General features: G+C 50.0%; 2 protein-coding genes across 5 annotated transcripts in view; one reads left to right on the top strand and one right to left on the bottom strand.

The window, feature by feature from the left end:
• The first annotated feature begins 19 nt into the window (after positions 1 to 19).
• Positions 20 to 11,172, top strand: Gorasp1 (golgi reassembly stacking protein 1). Of its 3 annotated transcripts, none has more exons than XM_021171867.2 (9): positions 20 to 139; positions 4,378 to 4,458; positions 4,907 to 5,110; positions 7,447 to 7,533; positions 7,650 to 7,780; positions 8,005 to 8,215; positions 8,820 to 8,970; positions 9,417 to 9,569; positions 9,759 to 11,172. In XM_021171867.2, exons 1-9 carry the CDS (start codon positions 80 to 82, stop codon positions 10,019 to 10,021), a joined length of 1,341 nt encoding a protein of 446 aa, XP_021027526.1. In that variant the 5' UTR covers positions 20 to 79; the 3' UTR covers positions 10,022 to 11,172. The 3 variants fall into 3 exon arrangements, with proteins under 3 accessions (XP_021027526.1, XP_029337165.1, XP_029337166.1); XM_029481305.2 differs by lacking the exon at positions 20 to 139 and adding an exon at positions 3,248 to 3,695; XM_029481306.2 differs by lacking the exon at positions 20 to 139 and adding an exon at positions 3,984 to 4,106.
• Position 11,173: 1 nt separating this feature from the next.
• Positions 11,174 to 23,724, bottom strand: part of Wdr48 (WD repeat domain 48) — a 34,278-nt gene continuing 21,727 nt past the window's right edge. For both annotated transcript variants that reach the window (XM_021171866.3, XM_021171865.3), the window contains exons 12-19: positions 20,963 to 21,070; positions 20,590 to 20,686; positions 19,150 to 19,245; positions 17,922 to 18,027; positions 17,086 to 17,173; positions 15,090 to 15,166; positions 13,532 to 13,721; positions 11,174 to 13,080 (exon numbers count right to left, since the gene is read on the bottom strand). In XM_021171866.3, the coding sequence (XP_021027525.1) occupies positions 12,985 to 13,080; positions 13,532 to 13,721; positions 15,090 to 15,166; positions 17,086 to 17,173; positions 17,922 to 18,027; positions 19,150 to 19,245; positions 20,590 to 20,686; positions 20,963 to 21,070 (858 nt within the window). In that variant the 3' untranslated portion in view covers positions 11,174 to 12,984. The remainder of the gene's footprint in view (positions 13,081 to 13,531; positions 13,722 to 15,089; positions 15,167 to 17,085; positions 17,174 to 17,921; positions 18,028 to 19,149; positions 19,246 to 20,589; positions 20,687 to 20,962; positions 21,071 to 23,724) is intronic.

Genomic DNA, 23,724 nt, shown 5'->3' with positions numbered 1-23,724 from the left:
TTGCTAAGAACTGTGACATCCGGGAGGGCGTGGCCTGGCCCCACGTGACTAGGCCACGCAGCAGAGGGAGAGGGCGGCCATGGGGCTAGGGGCAAGCAGCGAGCAGCCGGCGGGCGGCGAGGGCTTCCATCTGCACGGGGTGAGCCGGGGTGGTGGAAAGTCACCAGGGAGGGTTGCACAGCCCCGAGGCCTGCAATGACCTCCCTGCATGCCTTGCGAGGCCCAGCGCGTCCAAGATCCGAGGCCCCTTCTCTAAGGAGCATTGCAAGGGGCTAGGGCAGCTCGTGGGCTTTGGGAAAGCTGCTGAAGAGGGGGTGAGGTGGCCAGAATGACTGGAGCCAGTGTGGGCATTGGGACCCCAGAGTGAAACACCCCGAGACTTAGATGGGGCCCTACGTGTCACTTGCAGGGAGGTACGAGCGAACAGGCTGCTGGGAAGTATAGTCTGGTTGATAAAGAACGCCATATGGAGTTGGGGATAGGAAGATCTTTGAACTCAGCTCCCCTGTTTTGCCCCTTTGAAAAGCAGGTAGATGCAGAGCTGTGTGGAGGCGGGCAGGTTTGTCAGGTTGTCTGGCTGTTGGGTCAGCCTGCCTGCCTGCCTTCATTCCTTCAGACAGAATCTTGGTACTTAGCTCAAGCTGTTCTCAAACTCTCAGCTGCTCTTTCTCGGCTCCTCTTAAATTTTATCTATCTATTTATTTATTTATTTTGCGGGTGTCTCATTATGTATCCCTGACTGGCCTGGAACTTGCTATGTAAGCTAGACTGGGCTGGAACCTACAGAAATCCATCTGCGTGCGTCTGCCTCCTGAGCCATTATGCCTCTCAGGTCTATGTCAAAGGAAGGCTGGAGTCAGGGCTAGGGAAGCCGTTTCTAGCTGGAGAGCCACATTGGCTTCACAGACCAGAAGTGACAAGATTTGTGCTTGGAGATTGGCAAACATTGGGATGCATCCAACCGGGGGTGTTTTAAAGCAGGTTCACAGGAAGTCAGGAGTTTGGGATCTTTGCATAAGGGCTGAGGGAAGTGAGGTGGTGGGGGTGGTGGACGGAGTGAAGGCAAGGGGGGCTGGTTAAAGGGGAACAGGTTGATCAGGTCAGAGGATGAGGACCCGTTACAGAGATGTGTTTTTGGTGTATGTGTGTTGTTTTTGTTTGTGCACACGAGTGTGCAAACCAGTTGGAGTTATAGGCATTTGGGAGCTGCCACACTTGCATGCTGGGAACTGAACCCAGGTCGTCTGACAGAACAATAGGCTCTTTTAACTTTTAACTGCTGACCTATTTCTCCAGTCCCTTTGTTTGTTTGTTTGTTTTTTCTTTGAGACAGGGTTTCTCTGTGTAGCCCTGGCCGTCCTGGAACTCACTCTGTAGATCAGGCTGGCCTTGAACTCAGAAATCCGATTGTCTGCCTCCCAAGTGCTGGGATTAAAGGTGCGCGCCACCGCGGCCCGGCTGTTTTGTAGTAGGATGGCCTTGAGCTCCTGATACTTCTTCCGGAATCCCAGGATTACAATGTGCACGAGTATACCTAGCTATAGACATGTTTTTGAATATATATTCTATGCCAGGCAGAGCTTCAGGCATAGAGATAACATGGTAGACAAAGTACTCAGATTTGGAAATCAAACAGGGGAGAAGGAAGGCCATAAAGAGCTATGTGGAATAGGATGTGGTGGCTCATCCCAGGGGTACCAGCATTAGAGGTAAAGGCAGGAGGACTCCAAGTTTGAGGCCAGTTTAAGTTATACATCAAGGCTCTTACCTCAAAAACATACACAGTGAGCTGAAGAGATGGCTCAGCAGTCATGGACACTTGACTTCTAGGAAGCCCAGGTTGACTTGGTATTATGGGCGTGTGCGTGCATGCATGCATGCATGCATGCATGCACAAACTGAGGTCATGACATTGGATTGTCCACATCTGCCTGTAAGTCCAGCTCCAGGGGACCCAGGGTCCTCTTCTGACCTTCATAGGCACCCCCCTCCCCCATACACACCGGGCATTTATACACCCTGGCACACACGCACACAAAATTTTCTTTTGTTTTTTCAAGGTAGGGTTTTTTTTTTTTTTTTTTTTAAAGCCTTGGCTGTCTTGGAACTACCTCAGAGATCTACTTGCCTCTGCCTACTGAGTGCTGGGATTAAAGGCGTGTGCCACCACTGCTCGGCTACATAAATCTTAACCACACAGCAACGGCACTGAGCTCCTTCCAGGTCCTAGACTTGGCATTTTGTTTGATTTGATATTTATTATATGGAGCTGTGGAGGATTTTTGTTGTTGTTTTTAGATTTGTTTATTTTCATTTTATGTTTAAGAATGTTTGTTTGCATGTATATATGTATGTATGTATGTATGTACACTGTATGTGTCTGGTGCCTACTGAGGTCAGATGAGGGGATTGCAGCCATAGAAGCCACCCTGTGGGTGCTGGGAACTGAACCTAGGTTCTCTACAAGAGCAGTCCAGCCTCTGCTGGGACATTATAAGTGGAGGGGTGACATGTTACACACACACACACACACACACACTCACACACTCATGCATGTGTGAAATGGCATGCGTGTGTAGAAGTCAGTGGAACTTGGGTTTGCATGACTCTTTCACAGAGGTTGCCTAAGACCATTGGAAATTTTTTTTTTTTTTTTTAACAAAATCTCGATTGTTCAATTTTACCCATGAAAACTTGGGAGCCAGATGCTGGGGTGAAACCCTGCTAGCTCAGAGAGACAGAGAAAGCACCCAGCTGACCTTCTCCCTCAGCCTAGGCCCCAGCAGCAATGCCCTCTCTCACACTGTCTCAAAAAACCTCTTTCAAACTGAATATCCCTTCCTACTTCCTATGCATCTCTCTGTCCAACCTCCTGTCCCCATCTTAGTCTAAATAATCCTATGCCCAGGTCATGTCAACTGGTTGCTTGTTCTACCTCTTTTTTTTTTTTTTTTTTTTTTTTTGTTTTTTGAGACAGGGTTTCTCTGTGTAGCCCTGGCTGTCCTGGAACTCACTTTGTAGACCAGGCTGGCCTCGAACTCAGAAATCCGCCTGCCTCTGCCTCCCGAGTGCTGGGATCTGGGATTAAAGGCGTGCGCCACCACGCCCGGCTTTGTTCTACCTCTTAACCTATGGTTGGCTCTATTTAATCCTGTTTATAATATTCAAGCAGAAAGCTCTCGGATTAAAGGTGTGTGCCAAGGCCGAGTCACACGACAACTAAAAGCAGATTTTCCGGTAAATTAACAGTCTCGGGGTCCACAGGTGTTAAGTGTTCTGTAACAGGAAAACACAGACATTTACATTTTGATTCAGCACAGTAGCAAGGTTAGTTATGAAGTAGTAATACAATTTTATGGGGTCAGCACAACACAGGGAACTGTATAAAAGGTTAACAGCACTGGGAAGGTTGAGAACCAAAGGGAACCCTGAAACAGGGTCCCCTGAGGGATGGAGCAGGACTAGGAGTCGCCAAACAGACCAGGAATGCTTGCCCTTGGGCCTGGGCAAGCCCCCACCATAGGCCCACTCCCGCTAGAGGCCGTGGCAGCTCTAGCAGGTGCCACTCAGGGACTCCGTTGCTGTTGCTGTCCGGGAGTTTTTATGCCGGGGCAAACTGGCCTTGAACTAAAGGCATCTGTAGCACTTGGCTGTCTTCAGGCTCCTGAAGAGTTCTGCAGCTTGGGGAATCTTGTGTAGGTATCTAGGATCTGAGGTCACCTGCATCCTGTGCCCTGTCATCGGCACTGTTACCTTGGGGCCTGGTTGATGCCTGGCCCAAGAAGTTCATAGCACAAGGCTTGAGTCAAAGGCCTAGGTGCATCTCTGGAGTTCAGGCCCTGGGGGTAAAGGTTGCCTTGTTTGAGCAAGGCCCTGTAGGTGGGGCCTGGCGATGTGTTCCTGGTACAGCTTGTGATGTGGGAGCTGGCTGTACTTTGGAGACAGCAGTAAGTTAGTAATTGAGAGGGGCAGGGAGCAACGAGAGCAGGGGTGGGTGCAGCTGAGCGCATGTCCTGACCCTGGGATCCGCTCCCCTTCACTGTCAGCCAACTGGAGCTAGGCAGCTACTCAGGGTCTAGGGTGCCTTGCCCAGCCCTTATAGCAAGGTCTGACTGCATTTCTCCTGCATGTCTGGGCTTTCCTGCCCAATCCCAGTTTTGGGGTGGGGGTGGGGTGGCATTCTTTAGGTGCCCCTTAGAGTCCTTTCTGGAAGCACTCGCGTATCACGGTTGGGAAAAGTCCTTTCCTCAGAGGAAACTTGTGTCAGGGAAGGAGGTGGGTGAGCAGAGCAGTCTGTGCGGAGGTGAGACCTTCCCACTGGTCCAGGGTGGGGGCTGGGCTCCTTGGGCCGTGTGACGCACCTCTGCTCTGGAACAGGTACAGGAGAACTCGCCGGCCCAGCAGGCAGGCCTGGAGCCCTACTTCGACTTCATCATCACCATCGGGCACTCGAGGCTGGTGAGGCTCCCCACTGCCCCATCCCCACAGGCTGCTCCTGTTCGCTTCTGCCTCCTTTTTTCTTCCCCTGTGACCAGGGCAACAGAGGGACATTTGGAGGCATCCAGCAGGCCTAAGAAGGCTGCCTTTCAAGACATATAAGGCCCTCTTAGGGCCTTAGGATGTGGCCCTAAGAGGCCTTTTGCTAGCTTTGTTAGTTTTCTGGAAGGCTTGGGGACCAAAGCTTGGGGTGCCTGAACTGTGTGATGCTGGCTCAGGTGCTGCCTGGAGCTGGGTGGTGGCTGTGGTGGCTGCAGGCCCAAATCTAGCCTGTGAAGCCGGGCCCAGCGATCGTTTCAGCTTGCCCTCACACCCTGTGCTCCATGCCTCTCAGGCCCTGACCAGTCTAAGGGTTCTGGCCCAAGGGTGGGAGGTCTCAGACAGAGCCAGCTCCTCCCTACCCCTGCAGAACAAGGAGAACGACACGCTGAAGGCACTGCTGAAGGCCAATGTGGAGAAGCCGGTGAAGCTGGAGGTATTCAACATGAAGACCATGAAAGTGCGCGAGGTGGAGGTGGTGCCCAGCAACATGTGGGGCGGCCAGGGCCTCCTGGGAGCCAGCGTGCGCTTCTGTAGCTTCCGCAGGGCCAGTGAACACGTGTGGCATGTGCTGGTGAGTCCTGGCAGGGTGTGTGGAGTGGGTGGGGCCTGGGACACAGGAGCAGGATGGCCAGGGCTGATGGGTGGGGCAGGGATCAGAGGGCAGTGCTGTGGGATCTAGTTTTGTTCCAGTGTCCTCAGAGGACAGCGGGTGGATCGTGGATCGGTGCTTTTGTTAACCGTGTGACCTTGGGCATACTTGTTTCATGTTATTGTTTTGGGACTGGGTTGGAATTCACTATGTGTAGCCAGATTGGCCATAAACCTGCAGAGCCCTACTAACCTCTGTCTCCTGAGTGCAGGGACTAAAAGTGTGTGCTAGTACACAGTCCAGAATCTAACCCTAGGCTGCGCTGCTTGCTCCACTGGCCTCAGCCACGTGCCGGGAAAGCAAGTGGATCTTTCTGAGTTCAAGGCCGGCCAGACCTGCATAGAGAGTTCCAGGTTGGCCAAAGCTACATAGTGAGACCCTACTTCAAAAAATTTAAAGAAAACCGTCTCCCTGTCAAGACAGTTTATGGCAGAGTGAAGTGTAAGTGTTGAGGTCCTGGGTCTGGATCCCCAGCAGCCATGAAAAAGCCAGGACAGCAGCATTCAGCAAGGACACTGTGTAGAGTGACAGAAGACACCTGGCCACCACACTTACTCATATACAAAACTGGGGGGGTGGAAGGTACCAAGGTAAAGGTCCTTGCCGACAGGCCTGGCAACCTGTGTTCACTTGCCTTGCTGCCTGAGCCCAGGTGCGCCTCTGACAGACTGGAAGCTAAGTCCAAGGCTCTCTCATTTCTACCCTAGAAGGCTGCTGGAGCCTGGGTGTCCTACACATGGCCTGTGGCCACGAGCGGCAAGGACAATACTAACACAGTCCAACCCAAAGCCATAAACTGCTAAAACCATTACGAGGGGCCTTGGGGAGTGTTCACCTGTACTGGAGTTCAAGCTCTGGAAGCCAGGTGGTGTGCACTTGTGATTGGCTAGGGACAGGTGAGATGGGCAGCTCCCAGGGACTCACTGCCAGGCATGGAGTCTAATTGCTAAGCTCTGGCCCAAGAGAGAATGCCTCAAAGGAGGTGAACAAGATTCCCAATGATGACACCCAAGGATATCTTGGCCTCCACAGGCACACACAGAATGAGCAGGTGTCCACAGGCACACATTTTTTTTTTTTTAATGATTGGCTATGGAGATAGCTTAATGCATGAATAATGTCAGTCAAACCTGAGTTCAGGCCCCAGGAACCCACATTGTGGAAGGACTGTTGTCCTCTGACCTGCACGTATGCCAGGGCACACGTGCACCCACACAAGTAAGTGTGGTGTTTGTAAACAAAAGCAAAGCACTAATTCCGAGGTGTGGCTTGTAAGGAGGCTGTGCAGTTCTGAAGCATGAGCTCCGAGATGGCAACATCCTGCGTACTACACCATCACACCAAGTAAAGAGAGGCAGGCTCTTGAAACCCACAAGAGCATGGGACCCAAAACAAGTAGCCACCCCAAGGCAGAAGCTGGACGGCCCTGCCATGACCACACTGCTCTTGAGGGCTCCAGAGTCAGCCTTGTCAGCCCTTTGTGCACAGGCACGCCTTTGCACGCAGACCGCAAAGATTCTGCAGAGGCAGCTAGAACCCAACCAGCAAGCCTTCCCAGCAGGGGCACCTTCCCTCCACAGAACAGGAGACTGGCCATTGCAGGGCTCCGGTGTACCACCGATACACACAGTGTCCGGTGGGTATGTGAGTCTGAAAGCTAAGGCTAACATCTGGGGCAGCTCAGTCACTGAGACTCATTCCTGTACCCGTTATATAGCAACAGGCCAGAGAAACTACTATGCCATCTTTATCTATCCTGGCTGGAACAGCACTAAACCCTGCAGCAGGCTTCTGGGGGTTCATGCTGGCCCACCCTTCAAATCAGGAACAAAGCCACGGGGGCTGCACAGGCAGCTCAGAGGTCAAGCACTGGCTACTCTGGCAGGAGACCCAAGTTCCATCCCCAGCACCCATGAGGCAGCTCACAGCCATCTGCAACTCCAGTCCCAGGGGACCCAAGGTCCTCTTGTGGCCTCCAGGAGCACTGCACACATGTGGTGCACAGATAAACATGCAGATAAAATGCCCATATATACAAAGTAATAAAATTTAAAAGAAACTAAGATCCAGAGTTAGAATGCCCAAGAATGCTGCCGTCTGCTCACCAGGCAGTAACTTGGGGGAGGGGAGAAACTTGGGCCCTGTGGAGAAGTCTACCTTGAGGCCCTGCTGGGCAATAGAGGGCAAGTGCCCCCTTACCTAGAGAAGCCTCTTCTCTCTGCTTAGCATTGAATCTTAGTTTATCATTCTCACTTCAGGACGTGGAGCCCTCTTCACCTGCTGCCTTGGCTGGCCTGTGCCCTTACACAGACTACATAGTTGGCTCTGACCAGATTCTCCAGGAGGTAAAGAACCCATGGCGTGCTTGTTTCCAGGTCCCCTGAAGGGCTGTGGGCAGACGCGTTGCGCTTGTGTCTCAACGCTGGGAACCCCCCTCCGACAGACACTGTCTTTCTCCTAGTCGGAAGACTTCTTTACTCTCATTGAGTCCCATGAGGGGAAGCCCCTGAAGCTGATGGTGTATAACTCCGAGTCCGACTCCTGCCGGGAGGTGACTGTGACTCCCAATGCAGCCTGGGGTGGAGAGGGCAGGTACTTCCTGGGGTCAGAGGGCTACAGGGCTTGTGGGTGGGCTGCCCTAGTGGGCATGGGCTCCTGGCATCCCTTGGAGGAAACGGCCTGGACCCCCGCACCCTGAGGCTCATCCTTGCCCAGGATCCTTGCTCAGTCACTGTTGCTGGTGGTGGTGGTGGTGGGGGTTATATAGGTAGCTGAGGTGTGGGCCACCCTGACGGAACACATCTGGCCTTCCACAGTCTGGGGTGTGGTATTGGTTATGGGTACCTGCATCGGATCCCAACGCAGCCCTCCAGCCAGCACAAGAAGCCACCCGGTGCCACACCACCTGGCACTCCGGCTACAACTCCACAACTTACTGCCTTTCCTCTTGGTGCCCCAGCACCTTGGCCTATCCCTCAGGACTCTGCTGGCCCAGAGTTGGGTTCCAGGCCGAGTGACTACGTGGAGGTATGTGGGAGCACCAGTCAGGCCAGGGAAGAGAGGAGTGCCTGGGGCATTGGGCCTGCCACCTAGAGGCTATCTAGGGACCGGAGAAACACTCTGTGGGCCTGTGAGGTCCTTGATGTTAGGGGGCCCATCTGCTTCTAGTGAGTAAAACATGCTTTTGGCTCTCTTGTCCTCGAGTGGAGGTGAGGCACAGGTAGTCTTATTTGTGAGTTGGAAACTGTGACCCAGCAACGGGGAGAACCTTGTGTCGGAGTGAGGTGGGGGCAGCCAGGCCAGTGCTGGACATGGTAGGCTGCATGGTCCCCGTTTGCACCTGGATTCAGGGGAAGTTCAGAGAACGGGTAGTATCTGTGGGTACCTGGATTCAGGGGAAGTTCAGAGAACGGGTAGTATCTGTGGGTACCTGGGGATCCCCTCGGGGAGCAGCAGAAAGCTTCCCCAGTGTGTGTTTGTAGGGAGGCTCTGGTTAGCCTCCCATCACAGGGAGGAAGGGCAATGCTTGCCGTGCAAAGGTGGGCCGTAGTTAGGTTGAACATCTGTGCACCGGATGTTTCTGGGCACTGGCCTAACTAACCCTCAGTCTCTCCTTTCCTGGCACCTCTAGGCCCTACCACAGGTCCCTGGTAGCTTTATGGAGGGACAGCTCCTTGGGCCTGCGAGTCCCAGCCATGGTGCTGCTGACTGTGGGGGATGCCTGCGTGCTATGGAGACCCCGCTTCAGCCTCCACCTCCAGTGCAGCGGGTCATGGACCCAGGTATGGGGCAGGTCCTGAAAGAGACTGCGGTACCTAGAGCCCTGATGCTAAAGTGGGCTACAGGCTCACAGCTGGACTTGCACAGCAGTGCCCCAGCTTTCCTCAGGACCTGCTAGCCTCTGTCAGTCCAGTCCATGAGGCCGTACATGGCTTACCACAGGGCTGCTCTGGGGCCAGCTCAATTAAGCTGTGGTTAGGCACTCTGGGTGACTTGGCAGATAAGAGGTAAAGCAGGATTTGGGCCAACTGCCATGGTCTTACTCCATGATGTACAGCTCTGGGTTCTTTTTGTCCCTCAGACACAGGCGGTGGGAGTCTCGATGGGGTTGGAGGGAGGGCATCTGTGGGGCTGAGGGTGAGCTAGGTAGCCCAGGAATGTGGCAGAGGGAAGGCAGGCTCCCGTATCTCCAGTAGTTGGTTTTTTTTGGTTTGCTTTCCCTCTCCAGGCTTCCTGGATGTGTCAGGCATGTCCCTCCTGGACAGCAGCAATACAAGCGTGTGCCCCAGCCTGTCATCTTCCACAGTGCTGACCTCCACGGCTGTTTCAGTCTCAGGACCAGAGGACATTGGTTCTAGCAGCAGTTCTCATGAGCGGGGTGGTAAGTGACCTTTAGTGATGCCGTCTGAGAAATCCTGTGTTTGGGGAGGGCTGCCCCGAGTTCCCTAGGTGGGCTAGAGGTTGGCTATGTCAAGGGATTCACATGACTGACTTCTGACTCTCCACCAAAGCCTGGGCTGCAGGGGTAATCACTGAGGGTGGGTCTCCTCAGCTCCACTTTATGTTTCAGGTGAAGCCACATGGTCAGGGTCGGAGTTTGAGATCTCCTTCCCAGACAGTCCAGGTGCCCAGGCCCAGGCGGACCACCTGCCCCAGCTGACTCTCCCCGATGGCCTCACATCTGCGGCCTCACCTGAAGAAGGGCTGTCTGCAGAGCTGCTGGAAGCACAGACTGAGGAGCCGGCAGACACAGCCAGCCTGGATTGCAGGGCAGAGACTGAGGGGAGAGCCAGCCAAGCCCAGGCTGCCCCAGATCCAGAGCCTGGGCTGTGAGAACACCCCTGGTGACATTTGGTGTGGCTTAGCTGTGTAGCTCTCTAGGCTGCAGGCTCTTGTGAGGCATGGGCTTTGCTACAATACATACATGGTCCTGGGTCGAAGGGACAGAACACTGGAGCAGCAACCAGCTTCTGTAGAGGCAGGTGACGGAATCTAGACTGTCAATGAAGCATTGACGCCCCATCACAATATCCAGGTGAAGATGGGGCGAGGGACAAGAGGCTGTGTCCATAGGCAGCCACACCTGTACTGAGGAAGACCCCAAGTCCCAATGCCCTTCCTCATTCTGATCCTTCCACTGGATGAGAGAGGTAGTATATCTGGCCACTTTATTTCTAGCATGGGAAAGTCTAGGGATTTACCTTCAGAGGGATCTACCTCTGCTAGCTGTACACCAGCCCCAGGGGCAGGTGCAAGGGAGCATCCACTCCAGTTCTGGCATCCTGTGATGGCTCCCTTCAGCCCTCACACGCAGACAGCTGGCTCTGGTGGTAGACAGGTCAAACGATGCTGTCAGAACCCCTCTACCTGCCCTCGAGCGGGGCTCTTCCCCAGAAGAGCTGGAGGAGAGTTGCTAAAGGCCCCTCCCATCTGTCCTCAGTGTAAGGGAAAGGCGCCGTTACAGGCTCAGTCTCCGAGAGGACAGCTGCACCGCTGCCTTGCTACAGATGGCACCAGGCATGTCCTCTGCCAATCACTGTAAGCTACCTTTGGTCTTCTTTTCTAGCCTCTTTGTTCCATCGTCCACAGACCATGTAACTATCTGTTCAGGGTACTTAGGCTGGTAAGCCAAGGACTCTGTTCCAAGAAGCACAGGCCAAACAGTACAGTGGGCCAGGTCCTGGATGGGCAAACAGAACCCCAAGCACTAGGAATACATTTATAGCCAGGGGCCACTGAGAGGCCTGAGGCCGTACAACATGGCTTACCACAGGGCTGCTCTGGGGCCATCTCAATTAGGCACTGTGGTTAGGCACTCTGACCCCCAGCTGCCTTCATTGGAAGGTTCTGCTCCCCAGCGACCCCATGTGGGGTGAAACGGAGGCTGATGCTGTTTCAAGTATGAACCCCCAGATGGTTTCTTTCCCTGTAATCTGCTATGGGGAAAGTGACAAGTGAAAAAATAAACATGTCCGCACACTGAAGTGTTTGTAACTAAAGCTTTATTCTATACAACCCGAGATACAGACTCCGCCCCTTTGGCGTTGCAGACTGTCCAATTTTCTGGAAACTTAGTACTGATTTTTGACTAGCGGGGAAAAATTACAACCATGCTGGGGTAAACTCCTCCATAGGGGCACAACTGCCTGTGGATCAGTACTGCGCCAGTGAACCAACCAGCAAAACCTACGCTTAGTGCAGAGGCCCCTCCTGCAAACACAACCACCCCACCCCTTGCTTTTACTTTACAGCTATCACTAAAAAATACGCACCAAAAGTGCACCAATGTGTCCAACACATAGAAAGGACTTCTGTAAAAAAGCTGGCTGCTCTAGGGCGGGAGAATGGTTTAACACTGGGAAGTGTTCTTGCTCACTGGTGAGGGTATGGAAGCCATGGCCTGTCTGTGTTCCAGAGTTAAGGTGAGGGACCCTGTTCTGCAGTTGTACGGACTAATGCCTCAATTTGTAAGGGACAGATCTGGGCCCCTCAGCTGTCCCCTGCAGGACCTGTGAGATAGAGAGAAAACACCTTTCTTCCCCAAGCCCCCCTCCCCTTGCTCCTGTGGGCAGGGACCACACACAAGGCAGGAGCAGACGGACAGACGGGGAAAGCTGCACCCCCACCCCCAAGGCACGTGTGCTTCCGCTGTGCTCAAAGGTTCATCTCCTGCAGCTTCACGGGCTGGACCATTCGTCTGAATGTAAATGACCTTGGGAAGAATCCAAAGTAGTTTTTGCTAAAAGTTGAAGTGTTATCCCCAATAAGGTAATATTCTGTACAAGATCCAAGTGAGTCTATGAAAGCTTTTGACTGTTAGAAAGACGGCAGAAAGACCTGGACGAAGGCGTAACAAAAGCCCGTGTATAAAACTGGAAAAACAAACATGAACCACAATATAAATATCAAACCAACTCACTGTGAGAGCTTTTTACTCTAGTAACATAAACTTTAGGTAGCATCTGAATGAAACTGAAACGTCAGCATGGCCGGAAGTTCTGACAGTTGTCATGCTGCTCACCCAGAGCAGGAAGCTGTGGCTCTCGCTGGCTTTGCCTGTGAGGAAGACTGGCGGAAGGAGAGTGGCCACAGCAGCTTGGGCTATCGGACAGCCAGGGCGCTATGGGCAGCACTGCGAGGCACAGGCTGGGGGTCGCAGCCTGCAGGTCCACGTGCTGCGCAGGCTCCAGCCCTGGAGTTGCAGGTCTTCCTACAAGAGCACAGCTGAGACGTGGCATTTCAAAAGTAGCCCAACATGGTCATTTCTTAGGAAATGGGCTGGCTCTTGAATTGTGCAACAGTGATTTCCATTAAAAATAACTCTTACATAGTGAAAACAACTTGATTTTTTTTTTTTTTCTTTTATAATGACAAATTTGGAAAAAGCCTTCATAGGTACTGCATGAGTGGAATGTACTTGGAAAAGCTGCAGAGCTTGTGGGTTTGAAACTGAAACATGGCGACTGATGTGGCCCCGCTGATGTTCTCTAACAAGTGCTAAGAGACAAAGGGGGGTCCTTCAAAAGGAGTCAGCGAAGTCTGCACTGGCCTGTTGTAGATTCTCTGTACATCTCCCCGGACAGTGCCAGGGGCTTGTCCTTGCACTCTTTTGAGTCCCTGGGGACACCTTAATCTATGCATGGAGCCTGGTTTCTATATTACATCTCCATTAGTCACGTCACCAAATAGGCCGGTTGGAGGTCTTGCTCCCGTAGGACGTGGTGGGCTTCCTAGGACTACTCTTGGGGCCACAGAGGAAGGTGGTTGGTGAAGAACCCAGGAGCCTGGGCCCACCCTCACGTGGACTTCTGACGGTAATGGAGGGTGAGGTCCCCACCACTCTTCCATATGAAGTGCTTTACTGTCCGAAGATCCATATTTGGGTCCAAAACCTGAATAGCCAAAGTGCATTGAGAATGTCAACATCACTAACAGCTAAAGACGTCCTTAACCAGGGACTCTGCCAGGTGGCCCAGCTTGCTCCCCACTGTGTCTAGGAGCCTGATTTTTGCTTCCACACATGGAATCTGAAATGTGTGCCTCTGCGGCTTACCAGCTCAGCCCTGCCTGATGACTGAGTGCTTGTCTTGGTTGAAATTCATCTCTTCTCCACCCACCTCTACTCCAAGTTCTTTACTGTGACAGATACCACCCGTTTACCCAGCACAGCCCTACTATGAGCATCTGGAAATCTGTCCTTTCCCGAGCGTCTCCCTCAGGTGAGGAGGAGCTTCAGGTGTGCTGAAGAACGTTTCCAAGAGACACAGAGCTCTCCAGACACCTGAGAGGCCACCAAGCACGCAGTCTGTGACTTTATGGGCCCCTCTGCAGGGGTCCACTCACCTGGTCCTGGCACAGAAGTTCAATTTTCTCCTCTGCCAACACCGCGATGTCTTCCTCCTTCTCCTGCTCTGGCTTTTCATTATTAGAAGAGCTGGTGGTTTGGGACTCGTTGTCCAGGTTGATAATCTTCTCGTAGACGTGCTCCATCACCTTCCGGACCTGCAGCATGTCACTGGCAGACAGCCTGTCTCTAGAAAAGACGGGTTTTCATATCATCAAAAATCTCTTATTTTTCATTTGTGTCAATATCTCAAGATAAAAAATATTGCACAGACATCTGAAATCAATTCATGTTTTCAGTCATTGCCCTGAATCACTTGAAAGCTGTCAGGAGAGATCCTGTGGTGCCTTCGAGGGCTCATGCACACACAACAGCCACTTGTACCGTATGCCTCCAAGCCCTCGGCTGAAGCCTGGGTAGCCCTGACAGTTAAGGACCAAGGGCTCAGTGTTATCTCCTACCGCTGTGCCTTCAACTAGGAGACAATGAATACCCCAGGCTAGACATTAAGCCACAGCTTGCTCAGACCACAAACTGAAGTCCCTCACTTTTAAGCCCTTATCTCTGATATCAGTAAACTACTATTCTATCTCACAGCTACAGGTCAAACTGTTGAAGGATCTTCAAGTGGAGTCATTAAGTCCACTTGCAGTGGCGTCTACGGCTTGCTGAAGTGATCCAGTGCATGCATGTGGAGGAGGCGGAGGGGCAGGCAGAAGTGTGGGTCGGGCACTATGTTTCAGTATTACAGAGGTTTCTCATTTGCTGGGCCATCAGGAACTTGTCCTCTGCGTGAGCTTGGGACTCCCTCTGACAGTTTTAACAGCCTTGTTGATTTCCTTCGCTAGCCATACATACTGATTATGGCTCAGACTTCAAGTCCTCTGCTGTAAGCCTGTCTTTGAGCCATGTCTAACTATCAGGAATTAGTGGAACTGCACTCTGTGACCTGGCACTGAAATCCCGAGTCAGGAAGCCTCTGACTCAGCGGTATCTTTTCACGCCATCCTATGTATAGGGGCACGCATCTCTACACCATTTCTGGTACCTGAGCAAGGTCCTGTTTGGGAAGCCTGTCTTTGGGGACTCCACCCATCCATGTGTGTTCAGGTGGGATTCCTTGTCCTCCCAGAAGGCTCTGTTCAGAGCTGGTTTGCTCCCACTTTCATCCTTTCCTAAGGTCTGTGAAAGCAGCCACTACACACAGGTTTTTATCCTCAACGGAACTGTTTGGTTTGGAGACTGTGGATCCCCCTCTGTTTACCTCCTAAGAACTGGGATTATAGGTGTGTGCCATCACACATGGCTACATGGTCTTGCTATGTAGTCTTGGCTGGCCTGGAACTCACCACTCTACTGCCCAGGCTGGCCTCTGCCTCTGCCTCCAAGTGCTAAGATTTAAAAGGCAGTGTCAGCAACTATGGGTTAAACTTAATTTTGAGAGGAGACGAAATGCAAAGCAATCACCTTCAACCTAGCCCCTGCCTCCATCTGATAGAGGAAGCTGAAGGACAGAGGCGCCGCAGTGACCAGCACGGAAGCACAGCAGTTACTTACTTTTTTAAAGTTTTTGCTCCTGAAGATGCATGAGGTTGGAGGTAGAAAGGAATTTTGTTGAATTTGGGCATATTTTTCTGAAATATTAAAAGTTTAAGAGGTATAATAGTTTCTGTTAGCTGATAAAACTAAAATGCTATCAAAAGGAAAACAATTTACAAATAACCATTTTTACAATAAAAATGACTTTTAGTGAAATTTATAGTAAGTTATCAATAGAAGTATGCCTTAAGAGAAAATTTCTCAGCAAGTATATTTAGTTTACAATAAAAATAGATGAAGACAAATTATATGTAGTAGTCAACAATAGTGGCACAGCTCTTCTTAAGTTATCATTCAAGGCAGCACAGGAAAACAAACCTACATTTTTAAAGTTCCATAAATCAAAATATCGGGGCTGATGACTGAAGTGTTTTGAGAACACCCCAGAACGTTCACCTTTGAGCAGACACTTGGACACTGGTGGCCCATCGTCCAGTGGAGAGGCCATCAGTCCCTCCTACCAGACAGCTCAGCCAGAGGGAGGTCTACCGTGACAGCTTTTGGAACACAGCTTACTTTGTCACAGGGTCACTACTGCACTCAGGTGAGTTCTACACTCAAACAGTGCTTTATGGGAGCCTGGGCAGGGAAGGCCACGGACACCCAGCAGGTGTCACACGGGTTCTAACTAAGTTCTTGAGGTGTATCTGGGATAGAAAAGAATTTTTTTTTTTTTAAGTTTCAAGAGATTAAATCCCTTTTCATATGGCTTTAGGAATATACAAGTAGTCAAGAGGACACAAGAAAGTCTAGAAACAGACTGAGTCTGCAGGAATTTAGTATACTATACAGACAGCATAGCATTTCAAATTAGTAGACCGGACAGACTCCTATAAACTGCACTGGCATATGGCTTAGTTCACTGGAAAAAGTTAGAATGTCACCTCACAGCAAACAGAGAGGCAAGTAAGAAAAGAGTAAAGTCAGAGTTGATATAAAGGATATTCTAAACGGGTTATATCTAACAAAACATGGACCTCAGAGCCATAAAAACTCACTTTGATTATATAACAAGTTTTCACCTGGGAGAGAGCCTTGAACAAAGTAAAAGTTGGATGAAGGCAGAGGAGTCAGGTTAATCGGCACTAGAAGATCACCTGCGAGTCAGTAAGACGGTGACCCAGTTAGAGAAGCGGCAAAGGACACCAACAGGCAGGTCACAGCAGAGACTCTCCTAACCTCACCATGAGTAACCAAACATCCACAGTGAAATCATCAGACAGTGTCTGTCCACAGAGCAGTGTTGCTGTGGCTGTGGCAATGGGTACCACATACTGTTCCTTCAGGGTAAACTGCCTCTGTGAAAAGGCGACTCAGCATTATCTATCCACATTTAAAACGTGCATACCCTTTGATCCAGAAATTCCACTTGTAGGAATTTATCCTAAAAAGTTCATAAAGATACACGTACAAGGATGTTCACTGCAGCACTGTTTGCAATACAAAACCCTGGAAACAACCTGAGCCCATTAATAAGGGGACAATCAAATACAGAATGATGCTCTTACACACACCATAGGGAACAGTCCATAAGCACAGAGATGTCCAAGACTATTTTTAGGAAAAAAAGTTGCAGAACACTGTAAGAGATTTTGTGCAAAATTAAATGAACCACACACTTATGTATGCACACAAATAGCATGTGTTCATGTAGGTGAGGAACATAGCAGAGGCTGCACCAACCTCCTATTAGGTGCTTCCTCTGGGAGGATGGCTGGGAAGAGGTGGGCACTTTAAACACTGATTTCCTTATAGAATAAGCCTGTATTATTGTTCTGACTGAAACCAGACAAAAGTAAAAGTTGGTCTGCAAATAACTATCAGATGCGTTTGCACCTTCAGAACTTCAGGAATGAACGTTGAGGGGATTCCGCCTGGCAGGTGACTTTTGTTACAGTGTAAGACTTAATGTCTGGGAAAAGCAAAGGACAAAATGGGAGTGAAGGACACTTACATCCACAGTGATGTCAATCACCCATTGTGGCACCGTCTCATTGAGAAGCATCGCCTCAGTCTCACCCCCGGAATCCCGGCAGAGCAGCCTAGACACAACCCATCAGGTGGTCAGTGTTAGGACAAGCAGGAGACATCAGAGGAGAAGCCCTCACAGCGCTCACTGAGGACAGCAGAGGTGATGGGAGAGCTGCTTCTGAGTCCTGGGTCACCACAAGAAGCACTCAGCCCAGGGCCTAGCCAGTGCCATGCACAGCACAGACCTCAGCTGCAGTGAGGGCTGTAGTTTGGTTACTACGCCCAGGAACTATCACAAAGAAGAAAGTCTATATTCAAGGGCAAGGCAACTGACAACCCTGTGATACTCTAACACTTCGCCTGCTCCACCTTGGCCTTGCTGGAAGCCTTCCCTTTCCTGGAGGACCCAGAGAGTATTTTCCTGCACCCCAGGTTGAACCAGTATAGATCACAGCAGTTTGCAGGATCAGCCTCCCCCTCTTGCCTGGCCCAGTCTCCTATGGGCAGGGACTGCTATGAGGATGATATTTGATTCCTGCCTCTGGCAGTTAGATTAACCACACTGGCAAAGTGAGAGAAATCCCACCAGAGACAGGGCCTGGAGGCAGGCATCTGGGACAGGGCAGGGTGTGTGTGTGTGTGTGTGTGTGTGTGTGTGTGTGTGAATCTCACCTTGGCCCTTCGCTATTAACATCTACTGCAGCAGGCATTAAGTATCTCAGGGAGCTGATACTCTTAACGACAACTGCTCGTGTTTGTTTGGGCAGCATTTCCTAGCAAGAGGGTTGGTTTATTAAGCAATGTCTTTCTCATCCATACCTGAATAGTGTGCGACCTCCAGCTTCTCCAAAGATCACAGGGGTGTGTGGGGGCACTTGGAAATAACCATTTCCCTTCTGGACTCTGCTCTCCTGCTCCCCACTCACTAGGAAAGATAGGCAGGCTGTTAGTGCTGAGACCACAGCTTCTGAACACTGATCACACAGGCTGTAAACACTCTAATATTTTAAAAACAAAAAATCCTGGGGCTGGAGTGGTTTCTCAGTGGTTAGGGCACTGGCTGCTCTTCTAGAGGACCTGGGTTTGGTTCCCAGTACCACACAGTGGCTTACAGCCATCTGTAACCCTACTAGTTCCAAGGGATCCATCACACTTTCTGGCCTCCTTGGGCACTGGGCACGTAAGTGTTGCCCATATATACATGCAGGAAAACTGACATACATCAAATAAAAATAAACAAATCTAAAAAAATATTTAAATCAAACCCCGTTCCTCGGTCAGTGTTAGAAAGTTAGGTGGAGGAAGCTGGAGCGAAGGCTCTCCAGATGAAGAGGGCTGAGGGCTCTTCAGAGGACCTGAGTTCGGTTCCCAGCTTTGTAGGTCCAGGAGATCTGACACCCTTGTCTGGCCTTCACTTGTATCCCCACGTAACGGGCATATATATAATTTTTTTTTAAATATTAAAAAAAGTAACAAAGGTGTAAAACAAGTAAGAACTAAATTCTCGAAAAAAGAAATGTGGTGTTTTATATATAAGGGCAGAGAATCTAATCAGAGGTTCAGTAGACTGCCCACTGTGAAACATAGCCTCCTTTGGAGGGCTTCACTAAGAGTAAATGTAGCTGACCTGTTGCCCGAGTCATGCGCACAGCCAGGCCCCAGCTCCCTGAACCTGAGCACAATGGCACCAGCTAGCATGTGGGTGTGTTTACGACAACCGGGACAGAGCCTGGACTATAAGAGACTTTTCTCAAAAGGAGGAGAAAAGGAAGAGAAACTGCTCGTATAACCATGTGTCTTAAATGTCCCTGTGCAGAGGTAGCTGCTTCTGTTTGTTTTGAATATCAAACAGATATGGGGTTTCTTTTATCTGTGAGGGCCATGTTACAACTCCTGCAAGCTGTCTCCATGCACTGGATGCTCTCACTCAGATGCAGGAGAGAGACAATTAACCGGGCATACCACAGGCTATGCCAGACTTCAGCACACTATGTTAGTACCCCTTGGCCCATGCAACTGCCACTTTTCTGAGCAAATACACACTAACCATGGTTCACTTCGTTCTCTTCTTCATCCATGGGAGTCACATGTGTCCTGGGCCAGTACTCCAGCAGTGCCTGTAGTAGAAGTCCTCCTAAGTTCACTGTGGGTTAAGAGGAGAAATGGGAGAATTTGTTAGCTCCAACCTAAGACAGGAAGTTGTCAGTGTTCACTATCTGACCGGGCAGGGGTGGCTATGAACAGGGCAGTTATGGACTTGAAGGCAGAGGTGCTTCTCAGATGGGGATTACACGTGAGGCCTTAAGGAAGCTATACACACAGGCTTGGTGGCTTCTGAATCAGAACTGTTCTAACTGTTAGACATTGTCTTTTCTTTGTGAGTCCAGCCTGGCCTTTGACTCACCTTCTTTCTTCCTACTCTCAAGTTCAGGGATGAGAGGCATGTGTTACCATGCTGGGGTACACAAACTGTGAGAGTTTGACTAGGATGCCCCCTCCTCCTCCCCCCAGACCCAGGTATTTGAATGCCTGGCCAATAGGGAGTGGAACTAGTAGGAGGTGTAGCTTTGTTGGAGTAGGTGTGGCCTTGTTAGAAGATTTAGTCACTGTGGAGGTGGGTTTTGACGCTTCCTATGTACAAGGTACACCCAGTGTGACACATGCAGTCTCTCCTTGCTGCCTGTGGAACAAGATGTAGAACCCTCCATTCCTCCAGTACCATGCCTGCCTGCATGCTGACATGATAATGGACTAAACCTCTGATACTGTAAGCCAGTCCCAATTAAATGTTTTCCTTTGTAAGAGCTGACATGGTCTCTTCACAGCAATGAAACCTTAACTAAGACATATCCTTAGGCACCCAACCCAAGACCAGAGACAGGCAGGTCTTGGTGCTTGATCTCAGAACTGAAGCTGCAGAGAAAACACTATCCTGCTGTTCAGCAGTCAGGCTTCTTTATCCTTCTTGTGCAGACAGGGGTTTTACATTGTAGCTAAGGCTGTCCTGAACTCATGGCAGTTACCCAACCCAAGCCTCCTAAGGGCTGGGATTACAGGCATGAGCCACTATGTCTGGTTTAAGCTATTCTTTAAAACAAAATAACAGGATGTTATTCACAGATATACTCCCCTAAAGCCAGCAACCTTGTATTTGTACACATGTTGGATTGTTACACACCAAATTCTTAGAAGAGTGCTTAGTGGGATACAGTGTCATGATGTGCTTGGGCAGTGGTGATGTACATCTTTAAACCCAGCACTCAGCCCAGCACTCGGAGGCAGAGGCAGGCGGATTTCGGAGTTCAAGGCCAGCCTGGTCTACAGAGTGAGTTCCTGGACAGCTAGGACTACACAGAGAAACCCTGTCTTGAAGCAAAACAAACAAACAAACAAACAAACAAACAAACAAATGACAGTAAGAGTCATGATGTGGGGAGTGCTTCCAAAGATGACCAGCCACCTTCTTTATTGAAGACACTTAACTCACGTTTTGGGTCTGACCCATCAGGACTGCTGAAGCCAGCATCTTTTGCAGAAACCCAGGCAGCGAAGCAGTCACTCTCATCCAGGGTAATGGTCAGCATCTGTTGGAGGCACAGTGTCAGCAGCTCGCTCTCCCTCCCCTCTTCTCCAGCACCTGACCCTGCAGCATCCGTACACCAGACTAAGGCTAAGCCGTGCCTCCTGGGATTCAGCTACAGCTTGCTTTACTCAAGTGCCAGGCTTAAATGACAGCAGAGAAGATGGGAAAGCAACTGCACATATCACATTTAAACACAGCGAATTCCATAAGAATAATCAGGACATGGAGGGGATCTTCAATTATCCAAAATCACATAAATACTGATTGCCTAACTCACCCCTGTTTTTAGGTCTACTGAGAACCAATTTGGAACATACACCATTTTAAATCTTTTCTTAATTTCATCTTCAAAGTCCACTTTGCCCAAATCTTCCACTTTGCACGCCTGCATAAGAAAGCACAATGGTCAGGATGAAGTAAGGAACCAACTGGCTGAAACTTCATTCTTCCAAATTTCACATTTGCTTAAATAACTCTAAAATATACTTCACAAATATCATAGCCAACTTCTTTTATTCTAAGGCTTTTACATAACTACGTGCTAGCAAACTATTAGATTAGTGAGTGGAGGGATGGTTCAGTGGTTAAGAGCACTTGCTGCTTCTGCAGAGGAAATGGGTTCAGCTGCAGTGGCCACCAGCCTCATAACCATCCCCTTACTCCAGGGTCAGGAATCTGGTGCCCTCTTCTTATCTCCCTGGCCCCAGGCACAGGCATGATGCACAGACATATGTGCAGGCAAATGCTCATACACATAAAGGAAAAAACCCTTCATCTTTTTAAAACTGAAAACAATCTTTTCTAGGGGATGTGGCTGTAATTTAATTTTTCTAATACTAAGTTCCCAGCACTCAGCTAGAAACACCATCAAGTAAATTTCAAAACAAAAGGGAGGAAAGTAACCAAGAACATGTTAGAAGGGCTCGCTTATGGAGCGTTAAGTTTCTTTCGGACAACAGCTGGTTCAGGGACTAACCGAGCGCTTTCCTCTCCTGACCACCTTAATACTTCTATGGCTGGAGGGATGGCTCAGTGGCTAAGAACACTTATTCTTGCAGAAGACCCAAGTTTAATTCCCAGCACAATACTATATGGTGGCTCAGAACTATATAATTTCAGTTCCAGGAAATCTAATTACCTCTTCTGACCTATGTAGGTACCAGGCACACACATGCATGAAGGCAAAACAGGCATACATACACAATTTAAACAATCTTAAAAAAAAAAAAAAAAAGACTTCTGAACACCTCTCATTCTAAAAATTTAGTGCTTCCCCAAAACCTTAAACATCTTAAGCATCTTTGGTGCTAGGGTAGTTTCCAGTTATAGCTCTTTAGTGCTCAACACCAACACAGTTTCTCCTGTGTGCTCAGTTCAACACTAGCATGGCTTTTAGTACCCCAGTAATCTCCTCACAGGTAAACATGACCTCTCCCGCATCCTATAGCTCCATAATGTCCCAGGAAAGCATACACCACTGTAACATACCCAAACCACAAGAGACGCCCATTTCCCAAAGCCTATGACATTTACTGCACCGCACACATATTCCTTGGTCCTAGCTGGCACCCCCAGACCATTCTCCCCTAACTCTCTGGAAACCCAAGCCCTGCTCCATTCAAATGCAGTCACAGATGGCATGTTGCCCCTCAGATCTCCATCGTATCTGTCACCATAAAATCACTGTCTCCAGCCACAACTGGACCATTACTGCTACCTAGAAGTGTGCACGCATGTGAATACGTAAGCAAGCCTAGACAGAATCTCCCTTTTTTTCCTCCTCCCAGAGGGGTTGGGGGGAAAGGTGCCCTCTGGTTATGTTCGGGTCTTCCCTGGGAGACTTACATACTGACAGTCTCCACTCCAATGGATTCCTCTTAGGACTAGTCAAACAGTTTCAAATTCTTCCACCCTAAACACACCTGAGCACGCGTGCACGCACACACATACACACACACACACACACACAGCCCACAGAGTAAAACCAGCCTCTGCTTGGATCTTGCTCCTAACCCTTTCCCAACTACCCCTCTCTACCCAACTCCTGTAATCCAGTGACTTCAAGACAGTTTCTTTCTTCATTGCCGTTAACACTGAACCCACTGGCTCCTGCTTGCAGGGCTCGTGCCAGAGTCCACTCTCATGGCTCTCATTAACTCAGCTCCTTCTGGAAACCCTCACTTGTCCTTGAGCTGTCACTGGCTTCTGGTTTTCTTACCCATCTTTATCACTCACACACTGGTGGCCTCCTCCTAAAATCCTCGACAAGAACGATGGCTCAGTTTACCCTCTTCTTAGTCCTGTTTCTTGGAAATCCTGACAATCCTCATGACATCATCTGTAATGCCCATGCTGAGAGCTGTTGTGTGTTTATAGCCTGCACAGGAGTCCACCTACCAAGATAAACTCACATGCACCATTTTCCTGATAGCTGGGCTGTTGTCCTCTGCCTCTATCACTTCAGCCCGCAACAGAAGCGCAGGACTCATCCTCACGCCTTTGTCCTTCACAGTCCCCGTTGTCTTTCTTTTGTCTCCCACCCATCTCCCTGTAGCGGATTCCTATATGCTGAGCCCTGGGTTGCATGGTTCTGAAATATGCCCTTGACATCACCAGGGAATGGGTTCCCCTCATTTCTGGGTTGAGGCCACAGGTTCTGGTAAGTCTAGCAGGTCATGTGGCTACAGACTAGAACACAGTTCTGCCCTCTCCTTCATGTCCCCAAACTTCCTTGACTTCTTCTTTACCCTGTTAGGCTGATTACACCAGATCATGTGATCTCATATCCAGACATGGGAAGCTGTTGTTTGTAGAGATGACAACCATGACACACATACCCTGGAGCCTCACCAAATAGAACTCTATCCCATTCAGACAGCAGGGTTCTACTGAGTGCAGCTAACAGAGCAAGACCAGGGAACAGGACCACAGGCAGCACCAGGCTGCTAGTTTAACTGAGACACAGTGTGGCAAGACTCTTGGGTACTTTGGAGACACTCAGTGATGGGGAGGGGAGGGCAGTCTGGGAAGAGTCAAGCA

Source organism: Mus caroli, unplaced genomic scaffold (genome assembly GCF_978045245.1).
Source record: "Mus caroli unplaced genomic scaffold, Mus_caroli_1 scaffold_11, whole genome shotgun sequence".
Taxonomy (NCBI): Eukaryota; Metazoa; Chordata; class Mammalia; order Rodentia; family Muridae; genus Mus; species Mus caroli.
Note: the sequence above shows the minus strand (reverse complement) of the source record. Positions and strands in the feature narration are given on the sequence as shown.

Coding starts and splice junctions, on each gene's coding strand:
- Gorasp1 (XM_021171867.2), top strand. CDS start 80: ATGGGGCTAGGGGCAAGCAGCGAGCAGCCGGCGGGCGGCGAGGGCTTC. Junction 140..4,377: donor AGGGCTTCCATCTGCACGGG/GTGAGCCGGGGT, acceptor GCTCTGGAACAG/GTACAGGAGAACTCGCCGGC. Junction 8,971..9,416: donor GCAGCGGGTCATGGACCCAG/GTATGGGGCAGG, acceptor TTCCCTCTCCAG/GCTTCCTGGATGTGTCAGGC.